Consider the following 23,560-nt stretch of genomic DNA (forward strand, 5'->3'; position numbering starts at 1 on the left):
CACTTGTTTAGACTAAAACAAACAAAAAAAACTTATCAATATATTATATTACAATATAAAATTTCACTAAAATATATACAAAACTAAAATGGGATGAATATGGCAATTTTAGCATTAGAACAGTGTTCCAAAAATATTAGCGTTCAAGGTACGTGAAGAGGTTCCATATGTTTATCATATGGCCATGGGGTATTGCTTACAACTCGCATCAAACAAGGTCACACTTGTTGGAGCCTTGCCACATGTCATGACCTTGAATGTTACGTGCATGTATTGATGCAAACATGAAAAATGTTTTACCTAGCTTGAGTCTATTATTAATTATTTTTTCCTAACTATAATCTCACCTTCACCCGAGGACACTAAGGAATGTTTTGCTTAACTATAATCACACCTACCTTTGAGGACATTAATAAATTTTGCTTTTCAATTTCTTCTTAGACAAGCAAAAACCTTATGAAAGCATTATTTGCTAATAATCGTTGTCTTCAATGAATTTGATTTAAAAAATCTTTTCTACGATCCCACTAATAAATCGAGGGGCATTGCATTGTGAGTTGCTTGGTGGGTGGGGGAGATAGTATTCAAAATTTCATCAAACAAAATAAAATATTATAATAATAATAAAGCTAGGTTGAGGAGAAATCATATTCATGCTTCACATTTTGCCCAAGATTTGCAACAACTTTTGGATAGATTTGATCATGATTTAGTCCATATACTTACAATTTGATGCTTTTTTTTTGTGTTTAGTTTCGTTTATGGCTTGATTTATATTTTCTTTTTATTTTTTAGTTTTTTTTTCTAATTATTGTATCTTCATTTACACTTACTTCTTGAAATATTATTATTTTAGATTTATAATCTATTTATAATTGATATAAAATTAATCTAATTCAATCTAAGAATACATAAAAATAAACCTAACAATTAATTTATAATATTTTATTTTGTTTGATGAAATTTTGAATACTGTCTCTCCCACCCACCAAGCAAGTCCGCAACGCAACGCCCGTCCACTTATCAGCGGAATCGTAGAAACCATTTTTTAATCATTTAAGACGACAATTATTAGCGAATAATGTTTTGATGAGGTTTTTGCCTGTCTAAGACGTATTTGAAAAGCAAAATTTATTAGTGTCCTCAGGTGAAGGCGTGATTATAGTTAAGCTAAAATGTGAATTAGTGTCCTCAGGTGAAGGCGTGATTATTGTTTAAGCATTTTGCCCCAGATTTGCGACAGTTTTCGCACAGATTTGGTCGTGATTTAGCCCAGACACTCACAATTTGGTGCTCATTCAGCTACCCCTGACAAATTCGGTGGAGATTAATCCTTTTTCATGATAAAATCGGCCACGATTTATCTTCTCTCGGACAATTTTGGCGGGCATTTTGAAGAATTTGGTGAAGGTAGGCCGAGATTAGATTTATTTAGAATCTGGTTTATATGTTTCAAGTTTGTGTCCTGCTATGCAAAAGTGCGAGGTCTTTCAGAATTTGATCGGCATAAGGCTGTTGTTAGACAATTTGGTCGAGATTGATTGTAATAAACATCAGATTTTGTCAGTCCATGAGATTATGTTGTAAAGCTTTTGGGAAAATTGTCTGTCAAAGTTTTGAATAAACGTTTGTGGATCACACTCAGATTAAAAATATCTGAGGGTGATCTGGAGAAAACCTTGTGCCGTGGTTTACAAGTTAGGAGAGGAGATCGGGGAAGACGGTGATGGTTGGAGATTTGCAGGAGTTATAGATGGGGAAGGTGAGCGTTGGTCCCGAGGTTGATAGGGGACGAAGACAAGAAGAATATTAGTAATTTTAGGATGGCGAGGCTTATAGGTTTAGGGAGGGCAGAATCGGATGAATTGCCCCGCGAGATAACTAGAATACCGAGTGAAACAGGAGACAGTGGGTGGCTTATTCGATTTTTTGACTCGGCATTCTTCTGTGAGTGGATTGCGATAAGCTATTTGTACAAACATGATCATCAGGGCGTCAGAGACTATCTTTGCAATAGAATGTACTCGTTGCCCCACTCTGGAATTGAGAGCTATCTGTTTCAGATATGTTACATGCTTGTGCACAAGTCCAGCCCTTCATTGGACAAGTTTGTAATCGACATGTGCTCCAAGTCTCTCAGAATTGCGCTTAAGGTGCATTGGTTTCTGATGGCAGAGGCGGAGGATTCTGAGGATAGTGAGGGGATTAGCAGAGTGCAGGAGAAATGCCAGATTGCGGCCACCTTGATGGGAGATTGGTTGCCATTGATCAGGCCTCAATCCAGTCCTGCGAGCCCCGGGAGTAAGAACCGAGTGCTCAATAGATTGTTTTCCTCCAAACAACGCCTTCTGTCTCTGACTTCATCACCTCCACTGCAGAAGAATCAAGCTTTGGCATCGCCGCCTCCCTCAAATGTGAATACTGGTGCTACCGCTCAGGAGGAGAACAAAATAGGTGCTGCAGATGAATCGGAGATATCCCTGAAAGTTCTGAAGAAACTCATGCCTGGCTCAAAGGTGAGAGATGCTCTGTTCAAGAGATTCACAGATAAGGAAGACGAAGAAGCAGATAGAGCCAAGGAAACCTCAAAGGAATCCGAACAAGAAAGTTTTTTTCGGAGGCTACTAAGAGACAGTAAAGAAGAGGAGGAAAGGACTGTACGCAATGAAGAGCTTGCAAGTTCCGATGGATTTTTTAAGCGCCTTTTTCGGGATAAGAGTGATGCAGAAGAGAAGAGTGGGGTCAAATCAGGGGAAGAAGATGAGAAAGATAGTTTTTTCCGCAGGCTTTTCAGGGAGAAAAATGAAGATCGTGAAAAGAGGGACGGGCAGGATAAGGCTGACGACGATGAAAAGGGCAATGCAAGTTGTGATGAAGAGGAGGGGTCTAATTTCTTGTCATTTCGAAGGTTATTTAGAGTCCATCCAGAAGACGAGAAATCCTTGTCAACAGCTCTTGAGAATTGTTCCTTAAATACTCCTGAAAGTAGTCCTGGCACCGAGAGCTTTTTCAGAAGATTGTTTCGGGACCAGGATAGATCTGTTGAAGATTCAGAATTATTTAGCCTAAAGCGACATAAAGAGGTTAGTATGTACTTTATAGCAATTTCCTCTGTTGTGTTGATTGTGAGAATGCTTATTTGATGGCTTTAATCTTAATGTATATTTTTGATGGCTTTAATCTTAACATGTTGTTTCAACACATCAAAAACAGAGCTCTGATACATTCTTGATTGGCACCTATTACAACTTTTCAACATAACAGAGCTCTATGCTGTTTACATCTTGCTTGACTGGATTCCTCTACATTAATTGCTTCTAGAGATTGCACTACGATTTGCCCTACACTTTCACATTCTGGACTGCATAACCATCCTTGCTTGTCACTGGCACTTGTCTCTTCATTGTTTACTTGCACTTTCATGGATTTCAATAACTTCTGTTTGGCCTTTTTGGACACAGTTCAAAATTTCTGTTGGTCCATACTTTAATAGGATTTTTTTTTTCTCTTTGTGGACATTATAGAATCCCTACACTTAATCAAAAAAATTATTCATTTATGGTAGCACAAATGTTCATCCCTGGTGGCATACAACATTATTTCATTACAATACCATCACTACAGAATTAAGACGTCAATGATGAGTACCTTCTGTGACATTTTCAAATTCTGGCATAATTCAAATTTGCTACATATGATGTAAAATAAAGGCACAGAATTGAATCAGAAACCTTAGTTAGTACTTGAAATCGTTATACATGGCACACTGGGTCTCTGCCGACGGTTACTTCCAATATCCTTACATCACAACAGACCGGCTTTCTGCTGACAGTTCCTTCCAATATCCATACGTTGTGACTCACTGGCTCTCTGCCTACAGTTTCTTCCTATGTCAGCATATTGCAATGCCTCAGGATTATAACTATTTTCTACACGATAATGACCACAAGTTGGGTTTTCATGTGTAATATGACCAAAAATCTCAATTATTGTTAGTTTTTAGAGTATATTCGTCAGTTATATTGTAATGGTTTTGTTAAAGACAATCATATGAATCGGGTATTAGTCATGAAAGTCTCTGTATTCCTTTTTTTGGACTTGTGTAGGTTTTTTGATAGTTGTAAGTCAGTGAGTGCGTCAGAGTGCATCAGAGCTATTGAAAATTTGATTTGTAACGTTTAGGGCCAAAAATGTTGTCATAAGAAGTCATGCTTTAGTGCTTTGTAACGTAAAACATTTTGCTTAAGAAACTTTTGATATCTGAACATAGAGTGACAAAGCATGATGGTGGAAAGATGGCAGTTTTATAATTTGTTTATGCTTTTGGACAAGAGGTGTATGGTTTGATTGACTTGTGTCCATGTAATATTACAAATTTGCTTTAAAGGTTTTAGATTTTCATGTACATAATATCATGTGTGTGGATACAACTTTTAATGTTTTTTATTCTGACATTATGTGTCTCTTTCTAGACCCCTCTTCAGGGAAATTTATATTTATTTACAAATGGCACTTCTGATTCTATATTGTTTTTATTTTTGTTGGTTTTGTAAGTTAGATAAGTTTAGTAGACTATTTTGCTTTGGGTTGCTTAGGGTGTCTAGATTCTCAGATAATTTGTAAGTTTGTTTTTGCTGTTTCGGTTGTAATATAAATTTTTACTTACTGATGCAGAAGCGGCCAGGGTCCCCAAAGCGAAGTGATAAGTCATCTGCTAAACCGCCTTTGCCAAATAACGTTACATCTCAAATTCGTAAAGGAACTTACCACGCATCTTTGGATTTTGTTCAATCATTATGTGATACATCTTATGCTTTAGTTGATCTTCCAATGGAAGATCGCAGGAACTCCTTGCATGAGGTGTGTAGATTTGTTCCTGTCCCTAGATAAATTTTGTGTTGGTTGTTAGGGTATGTGGCACCATGATGCTATGCAAGGCCTTTAGGTTAATTTGTTATTATGTTGATACTTTCTAGAAAAGATATTTTAGTATACAGGGAAGAATGATTTTCATTAAGCTGTTGCAACATATTTTTGCAGTCATTGGCGGAGATCAATTCCCACCTAACAGTTTCCCAAAGTAGTGGAGGTATTCTCTACATTCTCTTTGTGAGCTTTAGTTTTGTATGATAATATATAATTTTTTTTGTCCATGTTATTTTGTCTTTAGACCTATATGGATAGGTCAGCTTTATCTTTTTCTATTCATCTGTTATTTAGCTGAATGCTAGCTTAACTATTACGTGTAGACTCTTATGCTATTTGTTTAGAAATGACCTCTAGGTTTATATTTCTCTTCATATATTGGAAAAGGAAACCATTTCACCAATTTTGGTAACTGGACATTTTTAGGGTAATGTTTCATTTACATTTTGCTTCATATATTGGAAAAGGAAACCATTCCACCGATTATGGTAACTGGACATTTTTAGGGTAATGTTTTATAACGTCAATGCTAGTGAATAGTTTTAATCATAAGTGCTAAATGCCTTGAATATTGGGGTAACTAACTGCCAGTGCTAGGAGAGTTGTTGCTTATTGCTCCAATAACTGAAGTGTATTTTAGGAGGACAAAGCTAAAAGGGATATTGCAAACTGTCCATTTATAAGACAAGTATAAATTTTCTGAACTGGAGCAGTTCTGAAATGATTCCTTGAAGGATTATTGACACAGGTTCACATTGAACAGGTATATTAACTCCAAGCAAGCGAAATGGACGCCAATATGTGGAGGTGTCAATAGACACCAAATAGAAGAATTGCTTAATAATATAAGAATAAAATTCGAATGAATTGGTTGAAATAGTGAGAGGCATAGCCTCTAGTAATACACCAATCAATCATTTGATTTAAGGGTAGGACAACTAATGAAGGTACTAACTCTCATATAATAAAAGGAACTTACACATGTAAATGCACATTTATAGTCTCCTTGCACAATGTACAGTAGATTTGTATAAGAAACACATAACCCAATTATATACCACCGGCATCAGTAATTCAAAAGGGACCTGACAGGATGCGCTTTACAAGTTCCAAATATACTTCCAAAAATTCAATTTGTGAGGCCAAAAAGAAGCTGACATTCAAGTTGATCCTTCTGAGAGAGAGAGGCTTCAACATCCACTCTAATTAGACCTTTTGATATCCCAAGCAGTTCCTGTAATATTTGCTAACTTCATGTTAATGAGGGCTTTCAGGAATGTGTCTGTAGCTTGGTTATCAGTTTTCACAAATCTGAAATCAAGCATCACATTCTGAACACATTCACTGATCTAGTGTTGACTAAATCAGTATGCATTGTTTTAGCATGATCAAAATGAATGCAAGCATGTTGGATGGCACACTGATTATCTCTATAGAGAATAGTTCTCTGCACTTGTGGAAAACCAAGCTCTTGTAGCAACTTGCAAGTCTTTGTCACTCCATTTGCTGCAACGAATGCTTCTCAAAGTAGTAGATATTGCAACTAATTCTTTCTTTTCACAAGATCATGAGAGAGGACTGGATTTAAGATAAACCATATATTCAGAGGTGAACCTCCTCTCACACACAACGCCTGCCCAATCTGCATCATTATATCTCACTAGGTGCCTGTCTCCACTTCTAATGTCCATACTACCAAAAAATGGTAGTGTGCACTAGCGATAACATATCAAAATATCTTCTTGGTAGCTTCTAGTGACTCTGGTTAGCCTCCCTGAATCTAAAGAGAGGGCCAACTGTAAAGGAAAGATTAGGATGAGTCAAGTATGATGCATTGCCTACAAGTTCTTTGTACTGTTGAGTATGTCCCTGAGAAAAAGGACATTATGTCAACATTGTACTGTTGAGCATTTTCCTGAGACAAAGGACATTATGTCAACAACTTAACTCCAGGCTGATATGGTGGAGAAGCAGGTTTGCACTTCGGCATGTTGAATTTTTTCAAGATAATCAAGTGTATGTATAGGTTGAGAAATAAAGATCCCCTCAGCTGACTGCAAAACTATAATTTTAAGGAATTGGTGCAGTAAGCCAATATTATCTCAAAAACCTCCCTCAATTCACTTTTCACATAGTGAATTGGAAAAGTACTATCGCCTATAAGAATCAAGTCATCAAAATTGAGGGCCAAAATCTACATATGATGATCTATTTTCTTCACAGATATTTTGATTTGCCTCAAATGGTTTGAAGTCACGTGAATGTAAGAATTTGTCAATCTTCTCATACCAGCTTTGGGAAGCTTGCTTCAACCTACAGTGACTTTTAAAGCCTCAGGCGAGATCTCCTGAAGATCATCATGAAAAGTTCACTTTTCAAATCCATCCAGTCCACTTCCTATCCAAATTATTCTGCTAGAGAAATAACTACATTTACAGACTCAATCTTGCCCAGTGGGCATATGTCTTCCAATAATCCAAAATCTTCTTCTGAGAATATCCCTTTGCCACAAGCCTCTCCTTGTACTGCTTAGGCAGGGATCCCATGGAGGGGGGCTTCCTAAAAAATAGAGTTGGAGCTGCTGAGATTTTTTAGGAAAATTTTAAAGCTGCTGATCCCACGAATTTTGTAGTGGAGTTCAGCTTAAAAGTTTAAGCTCCAAAATTTATGGAAGCTGGTGGTCTCATGAATATAATGCCTTTGTCTTCTATACTATGTGCAGAAATGAAACAAGTAAAATAAATTCATTTCCCCTCCAAAACATATTTTTAATGAAATTTTTTAACTTAAATGTTTGACAAGTGGCACATAACATCCTTAAACTGGTGGGGCAATTTCTAACCTCACCCAATTTTCATCCACCTGTTGTGACCGTTTCACACATCGCCCCATTGGAATGGGGACCCCCTCTTTTTCGCTTTTGTTTTGCCTGTTCTTCTCTCTGCTTTTAGGGTTTTGAGTGAGTGAGTTGTCTGTCTGGGCTAGGGCTAAACCTTAGGGGTTTCTTTCGAGTGTTATTCAAGCTGAGTCCAGTCAAATTTTGAAAGTTATTAAGTGTCCTCCCGAAGAGTTGAGACGATTGAAGTAAGGTAAGCCTTTCAGGGGAGTCAAGTAGGTCTTAGGTTAGGTCTAATCAAGGTTTTTTAGGGTAAAATCCAAATTTTGACTAAGTGTTAGCATTTTGAGGGTGAAATTGTGTGTTCTTGCCTAGGTAAGTTTTGATAAAATTTTGGAAGTAAGATGATGCCTGAAACAGAGAAATTGCTCCTGACCCTTACTGAGGGCACAGGGCGAAATTTATCCTGAGTGCAATTTCTTGTTTTTGATAGGCTTGCTAACTGGTTCTTGATCTTGAAAATGACCTGACTCTGCCTTGTGAAGTGATTGGAGACTTAAATTTTGAATAGTTTTGCCAGAAAGGGCAAAATCGCTCCTGACCCTTGCTGAGGGTCCAAGGCGAAAATGTTATTTGAGGTATATTTGTCACTGACTTTTCTAATTTGTTTTGTGGAGAGTCTCCAGGAGGGATGATTGGACGTAGTTTGATGCTTTTAAGGCATAAAAAATGATGAATTTTGAAGGATTAAGGGAAAAATCGCTCCTGTCCCTTGCTGAGGGCCCAGGGTGAAATTTTGATTTCCCTCATCTTGCAGTGAAAAGGAACCAAGTGTTGGACATGAATGGAAAGTGAATGACTTTCTCCACCCACCTGAAGTAGTTTTAACTCGAGATGATGAAGGATCTTGTTGGAATCATCAAAATCGCTCTTGACCCTCTCTGAAGGTCCAGGGCAAAAAAACTTATTGGAGTCATTCCTGACCTTGTTTGGTCAAATTGAGATATCAAAGGCGTGGTGGAGGACGAAATGAGCATGATGAAGCATCCAGACTTGATTGAAGATAATGAAATGATGGAGTTTTGCCCAAGAAGGGTAATTTCGCTCCTGACCCTCTCTGAGGGCCCAGGGCGAATTTCTTGTGGACACACTATTTTATCCTTTGTTGGACATGAAAACCTATTCATAACATAAAACAAGGTGAAGTCTTCCCTATCAAAGAGTTTTCAAAAGAAAAGGTTAAGCATTTTTTATCTAAATAACAAAAATCGCTCCTGACCCTCTTTGAAGGTCTAGAGCGAAATTTTCAAAAGGCACGTTTTCTGGCAAAGACAAAGTGATTTTTATAATTGGAATAGATGAAGGCAAGTGTGTTTTACCCATTGAATATAATTTGGACGATCAACAAGGAGGCAATCAAGCTAGGTTTGAAAGGTCGCTCCTAACCCTCTCTGAAGGTCCAGGGCGAATTTCTAAGTTCCTCTCCTTTCTTTGAAAAATTAAGACAAAATCTTGCTTGAATGAATGAGGAAGGGCGTGTTTTGCCCGTTGAAGATAATTTGGAAGGCTAACAAAAGATGGATAAGCTTGAATTTGCAAAATCGCTCCTGACCTCTAGTGAGGGCCCAGGGCGAAAAACCTAATATCCAACCTTTTTCTCCAAAATTGAGCAAAGCTAAGCCCAGGCACAAGGTAGAAACGGTGTTTGAAATGCCTTGAAGTGGAATTGAGATCCTAGGAGTGCAAATTTTGATGACAATAGGGAAAATTGCTCCTGACCCTCTCCAAGGGTCCAGGGCGAAATTTCCAAGTGTGCCCATTTTCCTTGCATTTCGAGATGATATTTTTGTTCTCAAGACTCAGTAGGGAGTGAAGTATGATGTTCTATGCCTTGAAGGTAATTTGAAGTTGAAGTGATCTAGAATTTGTGCAAAAGACTCAAAGTCGCTCCTGACCCTCACTGAAGGCCCAGGGCGAAATTTACAAAACCAACAACCTCCCTTCAAGTTTGCGCTAAGGCAAGGTTGTGCTAGGGTGGAAGGGTCCTCCAAAACGTGATGAACAAGGACTTGCCTCCAAAACTTGATGATCCTAGCCTAAATTACAAAAGTCGCTCCTAACCCTCACTGGAGGCCCAGAGCGAAAATCTTTGGAGCACCTATTTTGCCTTGCAAAACAACTTAAACGTGTATGGAATGGATAAAGGAGATCATCGCTTACCCCACAAGGAGAATTGGCAATTAAAGGATGAAGGATTAAGAGCAAAAGTGGAAAATCGCTCCTGACCCTCTCTAAGGGTCCAGGGCGAAAAGGTCCTAATACATTTTCCTCCTAAAGATCAAATGAAATCAAATTCAAAACTCTAATAAGAAATACCATTTAAATGCCTAGATGAAGTTTTGGACAAGAAAAATGAGGAATGCAAGGCCTAAATTGAAAGTTCGCTCCTGACCCTTGCCAAGGGTCCAGGGCGAAGTTAATAGCATTCTTTATTTTTACCATATTTGAGCATTAATATCCTCCAAATTGTATTAAATGCCAAAATTGCTAACTTCGAAGCATTTGAAAAAATTAAATTAAATTGGCATTTAATAAAAGACATTTTGGTATTTAATAAATTAATTTTAAGCCTTAAAAATCGAACTTCTATCTTGGAGGCATTTAAAATTAATTTTGTATTAAATCAAAATTAAATATGGAGCGCTTAAGGTCTTATTTTTATTAATTTTGCCAAGTTGGCCCCTCCTTTTTGGAATTTTATTTATTTTTTAAGCCTATTTTGCCAAGTCGGCCTAGAGGGAGCAAAGGAGGTGAGCGCTCTATATATTGGAAGTGTTTGATCAAGTTTAATCATTCATTCAATCATCCTTTTAAGTGCGAAATTGGAGAGCTGATTGGAGGTGCGAAATAGAGTTTACTTGGAGTGAATTTCTTTCAAGTGTTGGAGGCTAGAAGGAGGTGGAGTTGATTCTTGTGAAGGCTAAAGGAGGCGCATTTTATTCAAGGGAGAGCTTTGATCTACATTTTGCCTAGCGAAATTCACCTATTTTTGCATCATTTCTTAGAGTTAGTACTCAAGAGGAGGTACGGCGAAATCACCTTAACACCACTGTTGAAGATTTGAATTTTGAACTTTGTCTTGAAAATTCTAAATTTGGCGTAGTTAATTAGGAAATGATAACTCAAGATTTATCATGAAGTTTACTAATTAAAATCTTAAATCTTCCTTTCTACCCTATATTTCTATGCTTCAAGATATATTACTAATTATGAAATGTTGTGTAGGTGTCAAGATGGCGACTCCAAAGGCAGGAGCATCTACTAGTCGTCCAGCTCTCATGAAGGAAGATCAGAGGAACGAAGAATTGGAGACCAGGATCGTGTCCAAATGGAGCAATATCGGAGATACCAACTTGGGAAACTTCAGTGTGAAGAAGTTTCGAGAGGTCCCCTACATTGCCAAGCCATCACCTGTCACAAAGAAGATAATTGAAAGTGGCATCATCAAGGCGGCCGGTTTCCCTCCAGCAGTCCAGTGTCATGAGCTGATGATCGAGTGTGCCCGCCATTATGACTCACAATCGTATCCAAGGAAGGAAACACTTTGGCTTACCTTTCAGAGGAGGCTATAAGTGAGGCTCTCCATCTTCCAGAGCATAAAGATATGATTTACAAAAGTTTAGAAGGAGCCAAGTCAATATATGAGGATGATCCCGACACTTGCCTGAATCTCATCAATAAGAATTGGTTGCTCAAAAGTCGTCCTTGCCTGAGCAAGATTCCCAACACACCACATAGGATCGACTTCCAGGAGGAGTACAGAGATTTGATAACTTTGCTCAATCGAGTTACAGGGGCTCCTCAGGCCTTCTACTTTGAAAAGTGGATGTTCTACTTCATCCAAGTGACAGTCCAAGGAAAAGGAACGATTCATTGGGCTAGAATTATTAGCCATTGTCTGGATGTGCAGTTGAGAAGGCTAAGACCTACTAGATCATTCCACATGAGCTCATATGTCATTTATGCCCTGATCTGGAGTTTCAAATATGCTGGCTACCTCACAGAGGAGTGATCGGAAGAGGACCCAGAGAGGTGAGAGTTTGTGACTCTTATGTTCATTTGCATCATCCTCCTAGAGGTGACTACAAGTTAGTCAATGACACCTTCACGATGAACATCACTAGGATATTGCAAGGTGGGATTCATAATCGACTATCTTTGGATGCACAAGAACTTGTGAAGAAGTATGGTGCATGGTTCATCCAGTTTCAAAAGTTTACATATATCAGAATTCATGGGTGTCCTTCACCTCCCTACATGTTGCCGAGGTATCCGACAGACAGGATAGTGCTACTTGAGGTGACTGACAGTTAGCAGCTTATGCAAAGGCATCCAGACACAAGCATGGACATGGAGTTCCCGTGCCCATCATATTGGGGAATTCAGTTGAGGTATGTCCTAATACTCAGGCCTTGGAGGATGCAGAGAAGGAATTGGCCTTATATTCATTCACATTCTTTGCCTCGAGGGAGAATTTTGATCCTCATGGTTATATGGAGGAGACAGTTGGTAAGAAGTACAAACACAAATTTCAGGTAGAGGACTTTTGGATGAATCTCTCAAGTGATTTAGAGGTTAAAAGAAAGATGCATTCCAGGCTACCCTTAGATCTTATCAGGAAATGCAAAGTTTATAGGGTAGCTGATCAAGCACAAGATAGCGGTAGACATCTCCAGTCATCTTATGACAAAGAAGACAAAGCAGTGAAGATAGAGTGGAATGAACCTGAGGTTTTGGACTTGAGAGCTTTGATGGCTCCAGTTTTGTCATGTACTCGTAGATGGGTGGATGTACAACATCAGAAGCTAAGAGAGCAGAACATACCAATGACTTTTACTTTGGAGGAAAGACCAGAGGAAGGAGGAGCGAGCGTAAGTGAAGACAATTCTCATCCTAGAGGCGCAAAGAGGAAAGAAAGACCTAAGAAAAGAGAACCCTCCAAGAAGAAGCAAGAGGCCAATCGAGATCGCTCATCAGGCACATCTTCTCAACATGGAAAGAAGGCAAGTCAAGCTGAAGGACAAGAGAAGACGGTGCCTGAGGTTGATGAATCTATGGAGTCCATGGTACACAATGATAAACTTGAAAAGGGGCAGACACCTCAGCATTCATCAAGTCAATCTCCCCAAGTTGATGAGCTACATGAAGAGAAGAATGATGATGAAGCGACATCTCCTCTCCGAGAAGACGAACCATTGCCTAAAGAAATACAAGTTAGAGAGACGAGATCCGCCATTCTAGATTGGTTGAAGGAGAAATTGACGAGGGTGATTGTGATTGAAGATGAAGATGATGTAATTGACTTAGAGAGCCTTATAGGAAATTCTCAAGAAGTAACGGAGAAGAAGGAGGCCACCAAGATGTCCAAGGTGATCAGAGATGAGGCAGGATCTAGGAAATTGCAAATAGCTACACCAGTAGTGGACAAGTATGAAGGTGAAATTCTCGCAGAAGAGTATGATGTAGAAACGTTTGAGCTTGGTCCGCTCACTACTGAACAGGCAATGGATGAGGCAACCAATTCATTTGAAGCACTCAAGGGCAAACTTAAAGAAAAAATGGAAAAGAATAGGAAGCTTGAGAGAGAGGTCGGTGCTTGGAGAGGTTACTTTAGCCATCTTAATCAGCCCTTGGGACGTCAGGATCCAGTAGTATCTCCTGTGCAAGCACTTCCCCTTGAATCAGTTGGCGAGGCAGAGAGAGTCAAGAGCTTGGTTCAGCTTATGAGTTCTTGGATTGACAAATCCCACACGGTAGCTGTTGAGTTTACAACAAGAATGATGAAAAAAATCCACCGAGCTATCCAGGTCCTTGAGATCGTCCACAATCTAATGATAACTGTAGCCGCTTTCGCTCACACTAGAGATGTTATCATTCCTGTTTTGCAAGTAATTAGGCAAACACCAAGGAAGATCCTAGCACAAGAAAAGATAATGGATGGAGGAGCTCATAACCTACTTCAGTGGTCAACTCTACTCCAGATCAAAGAAGTTATTTTCGAGGACATCAGCACCAGATGCAATCAAGTTGAAGGCGTCATCCATCCAATTCAGGATAAGGTGTTTGAAGTGTTGTGTACCATTCTTGGCAGGAGGATCGAAGTTGAGATGGATGTGGACCTTCAAGAATTGGAATAAAGAATCAAAGTCATCTTTTGCAAAGATGAGAATGTCATCATAGATGAGCAACGGGATCTAATGTTCACTACTATGCTCCTGATTGAGAAGATCAAAGAACTCGAACCTGGATGGGAAGCTGCTCTTCTCACTGCCTTTGATCAGGTTATCCACTTGGAGGAACGCATGAAGAATCTTCCTGAGATTCCCATTGCTGAGATTGAAGGAATTGTGTCCAGATTCATTGCATATGCTAAGAAAGAGCATTGGAAAGGGAACAAGGTTCTAGAAGAAAGGTTGTTATAGAATGATGTGGCATCTTAATTATCATTGGTCTATGTTTCCTCGACTTTTGTGCCAATTAAATATTTGGCTATGCATTTAATAATGTTCATCTAAAAAGGGAACTTTTTGTAACAAACCCTAATTAGGGTTTAGGTGTCAGAATCTCAGCCGTTGATCTTCTTTTGATCTGGGCCGTTCATTGTAATTGAGGATGCTATATATACCCTCACTCATTTTCATTTTATCATTAGAAATTAGATGTGAAGGAGATAGATAATAGTTAGAGCTTTGGAGAGAAGAAAGTTATTTTGTAGCAAGATTGAGTAGTGAAGAAAGAATTTCGAACAATTGTTGTCTATTTTGGCTTTGAGATCAATAAAATATTGAAGTTATGGTGTTTTATTGCAATTCTTGTGGCTATCTTCATGGTTGTTTACTTTCTTGAATCATTCTTAGTCGAAGTAGTATTTAAGTTTGAAGGACTAAGTGTCGTGCTTGATCTTTGGTGAGATTCACGTTCCAAACCACTAGCTTCTTACTGATTGTAAGGATGCCTTGTGTGGTCAACTGGAGATATTTAGATTGCTTGAACTTTCAATCATTATTGAACTATTGATATGTATCTTTATGGTAGTATCTATAATTCTTGATGATTTGAAAATCATTAATCACCTTAGAAGATCGCATCAATTCTAGTAAAGTTGTAATTCCTTGGCAATACTGAAATTGGTAGAATCTTACCAAGCCTAGCCTACATTGAGTCATTCGTAGGATTAGATTAGAATTCATCTCTTGCAAACCCTATCTTTTGATCTTTTTTTGAGAATTTGTTAGTATTAGGAAAATTCCTGTTCCTGCAGTTAAGCAAGAGTAACACAGACCAGCTTTCAAAAGTGTGTAAGACCCCTTGAAGAAACAACATTCACAATGACCACAAAGAGCTTATCCACACGTAGAGATCCTACAGCAAAGAACCTTGAAGTCACCCTGATTGATCCTTTTCGCCATATCTTCAGCATTCCGAGGCTTTACTCAAGAGAGGATAAGGTACCCTTGGGTATTTTATTCTGTGTTTGATAGTGTACAAAATACACATCAACACCACCCAACTATTCAAGCCTAAAAAGTAAAAAGTAGGAGCTTCTATTTTTTAGGAACAGATATCAAATAATCCCGTAGCAAAGTTTATTTTTCTTCATGGGACCTCTTCCTAAAATATAGAAGCCTAAGGCCCCCCATGGGACCACACCCTTAGTGTACCCATCTAAAGTGAATTTGTCTTTTATACCCCACTTGCACTTCACCACTGTCTTCTCCTTTGGATAAGGTACCAACTCCTGACTATTGTTCTTCATGAAGGAGTTTAACTCTTCCTTCCTAACCTGCCTTGACCTTTGCTTCAACATAGGATTGTGGATGTTAAGTATTCATCACACTGGTCATGAGAGCAAAGTTGGCTTGCAAATTTTTCACTTTGGGACCTCAATGGTTGCATCAAAATCCCTTATCCTCCTAAAATTAGGAGTTCTTACGTGTTGAATCAGCAACATGTGGCATGGTGGGATCATCGCCCAAGTTTCTCTCCACTGAATCTACAACGTATGCTTATTTTTGTGAAACAATCTCAACATCTGAAAAAGCCTCAAGTCACAGCTGAAGGATTCCTTAAAATTGTATCTTAATGTGTTGACCTCATCTGCATTATTACTTTGGATGATATGAGAATGGATGTACTAAGTGCATTCACAACTGGAGCCAGGACATTTCTACACGTCATTAAATACTGCAAATTTGTAACTTGTAGGTTTTTAATCAAACATATCATTGGTAGACACCTGAGATTTGCTGTCCATGGTCTTCACAATAAACTTTTCAGGGCAGAACTCAACTTTGTTGCCTTGTTCCATTATTTGAAAAGTAGTTAGCAGATTCACACTTACATCGGGTACATGGTGAACATTCCTACTCATGCTATCTTCCAGTGCAACTTTACCACTGCCAACATTGGAAAGAACTGAATCATCTACTAAATAAACCTTGTCTTCATCTTCTTTCCCAAAATTCTATACAAACTACCATTGTCAACCATATGATAAGTGCAATCAGATTTCTTGCTAAACTCACATTTGGAATTTTGTGCATTAAACGCATGAGAAGTATGACTGTAACAACGTAACTGTTGTGCTTGCTCTGAATCTTCTTGTGGTCCTGCATTTCTTGTATCAATTTTTTTAATATTTTGAAATAGGTGTTCTCAACATGCCCAGGCTTGCTGCAGCGGGTATACTATTTGTGCATTTTTTTCTCCTGACCACTTGCAAACATTGTCATAAGACCTCTTCTTGTTCTCATCACTGAATACTTGATTTTTTATTTGATGTACATCTCTATCATGGTCATGGTTTTGCCCAGGCTTGCCGCAGTGGGTATACTATTTGTGCATTTTTTTCTCATGACCACTTTCAAACATTGTCATAAGACCTCTTCTTGTTCTCATCACTGAATACTTGATTTTTTATTTGATGTACATCTCTGTCATGGTCATGGTTTTCCCAGAAATTCTGCTTCCCTTTCCCCTTAAATAAGTTTGCTGCTTTGAACAAAGCACAACCATTATGGCAAGCTTCTCCCATTCAGAAATCAATAGAGACCACATGGTGATACTCCCTCACCCCATTCATTGTTTTGGGATATGTGTAACCAACTTGTGGCTAGTATAATCCTTAATTGAGTCATTTACAAGTCGATAAGTATAATTATGGTATGCTAAGTCGGCTTCATTGGAATTGGGACACTAGAATATTCCAATGATGCCTATATATAGGAGGTAGTGAGTAGTAGTTAATCATCATATTGTGAATTCTGTTCTTGTTGAAGACTTGTGGAGGTTTGCCCCCTCGAAGTGGCAATAATAATCAACTATTTGCAACATATTTTTAATATATCTATCTTTTGTGGAAGTTATTTCATTACAAGTAGTATGAGAGCATGATCTGGCAATTGTAGGGAAAGAAACACGACAATGTTTTCCTTATTGGGGTCAGATTGTGAAGTGCACATCCTCTTCAGTTTTAGCAATTTTTTTAACATTTTGGAGGGTTGATTAGAGACATATTGAAGCTGTTGCAATCCATATTTGAGACCATTTTAAGCAGTTTTGAAGGGGGTATTGCAAAATTAGGATTTTCATCAAATTCCATCCCAAGGCTGTAAATCAGTCAATTTTTTGGAGTTTTTTCTCAGAAAAGCGAGATCTAGCCCTAGTTTAGTTACAACAAAAATTTCAGCTTATTTAGTTTTCTTTTGGTGTTATTTATTGCAAAATTATTTTGGCCACACAATGGCAGTGGCTTCAACAAAAGGCAAAGGAAGGAATCTAATCACTTCAAAGAAGACTCGACACCGACAATCCAATAGTAGAGGAGATGGATCTCATAACCACCAAGTTTAAGGAGGCAACCTTGTTAGAAATGAAAGAGAAGATTGACACAATGTACAGACAATCAACTTGTCTCCTAAGTTCTATAGACTCCTAAAATGCTAATTTAGACCATAAGATTTGGGATGCAAACGTGTCTTGAAAGGGACATGAAGCTTTTTGTTTTGATTTTGATTTAAAGCATGGCCATTGCATAAATAATTCTCTCACCCACTTTAGGCACTTCATGCCAAGGATGTAGATGTGCAAGTTTGATGGCAAGGATCTAGTGAATTGGTGATGCCAAATGGAGTAGTTCTCTGTTTGTATCATGTTCGTTGTCAACAAAAGGTTTCAGTGACATCATTATATATGAAACTTGATCAACTCATTTGGTATTGTTGGCTATTTTATGAAAATGAAAATAAGGGATCTGTTGTTAGGTGGTTAGTTTGCAAGAGGAACTCACAACACATTATGACAATAGTCCTATGAATAGCTACGTAAGCTAGATCACAAATTTAAGGCAAATGGGTAATATTCAAAGAGTATACTCATCAATTCTAAATCTTGTCATTAAGAGTGGATGATGTTGCAATGAAAACTTGAATGAATAATATATAGGGGGTCTAAAGGACCACAACAAACATGAGGTATGCATGTTCAATTCAAGTTTTGTCTCCCAATTAATGAATTTGGTAAGGTAGGTAGAGGAAAATTTTAAAATAACAAAAGAGAAAAATTTCCTTGTAACAAAGATTGGAGGACCCTTGCATTGTTATTTCTTCAACCTATAAGATTGATGCTTCAACAAATTGAAGAAAAAAGAGCCAAAGGGTTATGTTTAAATTGTGATAGCAAATGTAGTAGAGGATATAAATGTGCTGAAAAGTTGTTCTATATTGAGGGCACCAATGATGAAGAGGTATTAGTGGTTGTAGAAGATAGAAGATCTCCAATCATCTTTTGCCATGCATTATTAGGTTTTAGCATGCCACAAACCCTCAAGGTATTGGGTTTCCTTATAGAGAGAAGATGACAATATTAACTCAGGAAATACTCACAATTTCATATATAATATGTTGGCAATGTGATTGAATCATTTTGTTTACCCAACTCTAAAATTTCATGTTACAATTGTTGATGACGGCACAGACAACCGTTTAGGGAAATGCCATGGTATTAAACTCACCATGAAAGACAACATTGCAGATTGACGGTTTGACCTTTGTTTCCTATTCTAATAGCTAGAGTAGACATTGTCTTGAGAGTCCAATGGCTCAATACCCTGGAACAATTGACATGAACTTCTAGGAGATCATGCATTTTCACTTTGACATCTGAAATAAGGGGATTGCATGCATAGTGTCCACACCTAGTAAGCTCTCACCAAATGTAAAAGATGCTTAATAAGGGGACAAACAAGGGAGTGGACCAATTGTTTTCATTAGAAGTGCAACACTCAACGAGTTCTACATCAGTTAGTCCACAAGAAATTATAGACGTGCACTCAACATTTTTGGGAGATAGGCCAAATGGACTGCCTCCTAAAAAAGATATTTATCACGTTGTTCAATTAGTACGACAATACCATTTATCATACATCACCTCTTCTTTAAAGGTACCCCAAAAGGTTAAAATATTGGAAGAACACATTAAACACCAACAAGACGTTCTGTAGTATGCTGCCACTGTTGTTCTTTTTAGATACTATGTTAATTTTTTTTTTGGTGTGATCTTTCAGACTAGACAGAAGGTGCAGAAGGTTTTTTTTTTGATGGATCAGCTGGAAACAATAATAAATTGCAGCAAATACTAATTCTGAAAATAACACTAATAACATGCAATTTAGGAGCAGAATGGTCCAGATTTAGATGCTGATCAAAATATTGGATTTTTCTACAATATAACAGCAACCTAGTTCATTAAAAACCCTTACATATCAAAGCCAAACATACTTACAAAAAGTTGTAGACTGTGAAACACTGCTTTAATAAAATAATACTTGCAAATCCTCAGATCTGGGTGTCACACCTTCAATTCTGAGTGCCAAATGCCAATGGAATGATGGAATGATGTTTGCAGCCCCTAACCACCCAGATTGGTATAATCAAACCCTTCAAAACCTTGTCCAATCAGTTTTTACAAATCTGCAACAACCCTTTTATTGAATGAATTATTTATTCTGTTGAATCCACAAGTTGCCTGTAAAATAGTAATATCAGATCTCCCAGACCCTATCTTTTAACAGCGTAGAAGATGTCATCAGGTAGGGGTTTCGTCCTCACCAACCCCAAAGAAAGCCTCTAGAGAAGCTGCAGTCAAAATCTCAAAACATGAATAACCTCGATGAATTAATAAAGTCCCCCAAAAAGCCTTAAATAGGGCACACCTCCAACGGTAATTCCCACGTCCAAATTGGAGGCAAAATCACTTTATTTTTAATTTATTAAAACTCCTTATGCCTCCCTAATCCTAACGCCCAAAATAGATAGGAATTCAGGTTATTTTTTAATATTTTATTGAAACCCTTATGTCTCCTAGGCCAAACGCCACCTTTTGTCTTCTCCTTTTAATTTATTATTAACACCTTATAACTACCCATCTTGGATGCCACCTTAAGTTTCTTTTATTTTTAATTTATCAATTAAGTCACCTCATGACTCCCCAGGTGTCCCCTTTTTTAAAAACAACTTATGATGATGGTACCCTCAAATGACTTCTTTATAATAATTAAATAACATAAGTGAAATATTTTCATTTAAACTTAAGACTTCATGTTATTTAAAAATAAAGTCTTGAACCACATAAAATATAAAATTATGCCCCTATCCAAGTGGAACGCCTTCAGGGTTCCTTGTTTCGTTACCCATTAGTCTAAGGGAACTTGATTGACTAGGCTAATGGCTCACACTGTTGGCTAATTAGGAAGGGGACATTACATGTACTCTCTAGTCTTAGGGAGATCAAGGCAATGACACAAAATAAAATCAATCAATAGGTTGATTGGCATAAAATTTCAACCTTGTTAGAGTTATCAGATATTGATGCGAAGTGGAGAATCATGGTGGAACTTGAGGGAATCCTTCAAACATGCACTAAGTAGTTGTAGTCGATGGCGATTATAGAGTATTTGATCAAGTGGAAGAATTTTCCTATCAAAGATGCTATGTGGGAAAATGAAGGCATATAAAAGCATCCATAGTCAATTTGTGTTGAGGACAATGCTTTCCTGAAGAGGGGCATGCTATGCTCTTAACCCATTTAGTTATTCTGATATGGGTAGCCGACTTATGGTTAGTATATAATTATTGTATACTAAATCAGCCTCATTGGGAGTAGCACTAGAATATTCAAATTGTGCCCCTATAAGTAGGAGGTAGTGATAAATAGTTAATCATCATACTGTGAATTTTTTTCTCGTTGAAGACTTTTGGATGTTTGCCCTCCTCGAAGTGGCTTATTATTGTCAATTATTTACAGCATATTTTTATTATGTTTGTCTTTTGTGCAAGTTATTTTGTCACGCATGGCATTAAAAGATAATCTTTTTGTCTTGTCTCATAACAATCTTGGTAGAGAAGAACATTGAGAGAAACAATCAAAAGGTGGCTTTAAAAGATAACAATCTCTTTCACATTATTGTTTTGCTATGTGGGAAAATGAAGGCATATAAAAGCATCCATAGTCAATTTGTGTTGAGGACAATGCTTCCTTGAAGAGGGGCATGCTATGCTCTTAACCCATTTAGTTATTCTGATATGGGTAGCCGACCTATGGTTGGTATATAATTATTGTATACTAAATCAGCCTCATTGGGAGTAGCACACTAGAATATTCAAATTGTGCCCCTATAAGTAGGAGGTAGTGAGAAATAGTTAATCATCATACTGTGAATTTTTTTCTCATTGAAGACTTTTGGATGTTTGCCCCCCTCGAAGTGGCTTATTATTGTCAATTATTTACAACATATTTTTATTATGTTTGTCTTTTGTGCAAGTTATTTTGTCATGCATGGCATTAAAAGATAATCTTTTTGTCTTGTCTCATAACAATCTTGGTAGAGAAGAACATTGAGAGAAACAATCAAAAGGCGGCTTTAAAAGATAAGCAATCTCATTCACATTATTGTTTTTCTTGTATTCCTTGCTTCTTTGCTTCAACTGAAATAGATTCGTGACATGAGACAAATAGTCCTCAATACTCCAAATTACAATGCATCAAGCATAGATGGCTTGTGGTTCAACATGAAATCCATTCACCAATTAGCTTTCCCAAACAAAGGCTTCAACTTGTCTAACACCTCCTTAGGAGTTTGTGGTTTCTTGAGATGAAAGCATAACTTGGATGCAACATGGCTTAATGCAATACCAACGACCTCATCTACCTTCTTCTAGAATTCATTCTTCTTTTCCTTTGTAGAAGGGATTTCTTTTTATTCCCACACACTATTTCACACAAACCTCTAAGACTTATAGATTTCAGTAGAAGAAAGTGAAGATTGATAATTGTATCTTAACAACACAAGGATCACCAAATGACACTCCATCTTTAGAGAAATTAAGTCTATAGATGAATTTTGCAACTAACAAAGTGTATACAGTTGCCAAGAGCTCAAAACCAATTTTCCAATGCTTATAGAATCCATAGGCAAAAGCTATATCCTTTATAAGATCAAGCGTGCAAAGTTGTAGATGACAAGATAGTGGTTATCAAATCTAACCACATGGAAAAAATTCAAAAACCACAGAAGTTTAGAAAATGATGGGAAATAGTTGATTGCATTATGTGCAGAATTGTTGATTATGCACTGACTATGTGGACTGGACTGCTCCTAATAACCATGCATTGACTGATATAGTGATTGGATTGATGAAAGGCAGTTGACCAGGCAAACATTTATAAATAAGAAAACCATTGGTGTAATGATACTTTGACACGTGTCAACATTTCAACCCAAACTTTTGGATTCTTTTGGAATTTCACCCTTAGGATGTAAGAATGGTATAAATGAATTAGACATTGCCATGTGTTAATCATATTATGCCAAGTCACATTTGATGCCATTGTTGACACATGCTAAATTGTCACTATTGACACCATCATTCAATGTCAAACAATTTGCAAATTTCAGCAAAACCATCAAGTAAGGTTTGGTAGAAAGTCAAACTTAGACCTTTAAGGCTTTAATGGCCTAACACAAGGTAGGTGATTGTTATGGATACTTTGCATACCCAATAGAAATACAGCATAGTGGTGTTTCAAACAACCCCATTGAGAATGTGATATCTTGCTTTGTGCTAGGCCCTTGATTATTCATGCCATGTGATGTGACCTATCGCTAGCATTTAGCGAGCCAAAATATTTTGGGGCTAATTTGAGGGTTTAAATGAATTAATAATTGAGTGAAACAAAATTGGACCCATGATGTTTGTTTGCAAGGAATTCAAAGACAATCAGATCAGATCCATGCAACACCTGAACGAGACTTAACTTATTATATGATCAACCATTGGCTTCTTGATGTATTATCATCCTAAGTAGGAGCTTCACACATATGATCATGATGTGAATTTGATAAACCTCCCAATGATGGCTTGCCTTTTGCATCCTCGTATGCTGCTACATCTGCTGTCCCTCTCTCCAAATCAGCTATATCATCAGCACTAAACACTGGATCCACAACTTAAGTAGCCCAAGTTGAGTATGGGTTGATGTTATTGAGGTCAAGTGTTTCATGTTTTTTGCCCCTCTGCCTTATTTCCATGCAACTAAAGGTTGTACCATACAAAACAAGGTCATTCAAGTTCGTTTGAGTGCACCTGTCGTGCGTTTGAGTGCGCACCTGTTGTGCTTTTTTGTTTGAATTGTTTAAAAAATACTTCAAAGTGTTACATGGTTGGGACAAAATGCAGATGG

General features: G+C 37.6%; 1 protein-coding gene across 1 annotated transcript in view; it reads left to right on the forward strand.

The window, feature by feature from the left end:
- The first annotated feature begins 1,109 nt into the window (after positions 1 to 1,109).
- Positions 1,110 to 23,560, forward strand: part of LOC131065747 (phosphatidylinositol 4-kinase beta 2) — a 63,076-nt gene continuing 40,625 nt past the window's right edge. The window contains exons 1-3 of the mRNA XM_058000370.2: positions 1,110 to 3,083; positions 4,675 to 4,860; positions 5,041 to 5,089. Of these exons, the coding sequence (XP_057856353.2) occupies positions 1,824 to 3,083; positions 4,675 to 4,860; positions 5,041 to 5,089 (1,495 nt within the window). The 5' untranslated portion in view covers positions 1,110 to 1,823. The remainder of the gene's footprint in view (positions 3,084 to 4,674; positions 4,861 to 5,040; positions 5,090 to 23,560) is intronic.

This window comes from Cryptomeria japonica, chromosome 7 (genome assembly GCF_030272615.1).
Source record: "Cryptomeria japonica chromosome 7, Sugi_1.0, whole genome shotgun sequence".
NCBI lineage: Eukaryota > Viridiplantae > Streptophyta > Pinopsida > Cupressales > Cupressaceae > Cryptomeria > Cryptomeria japonica.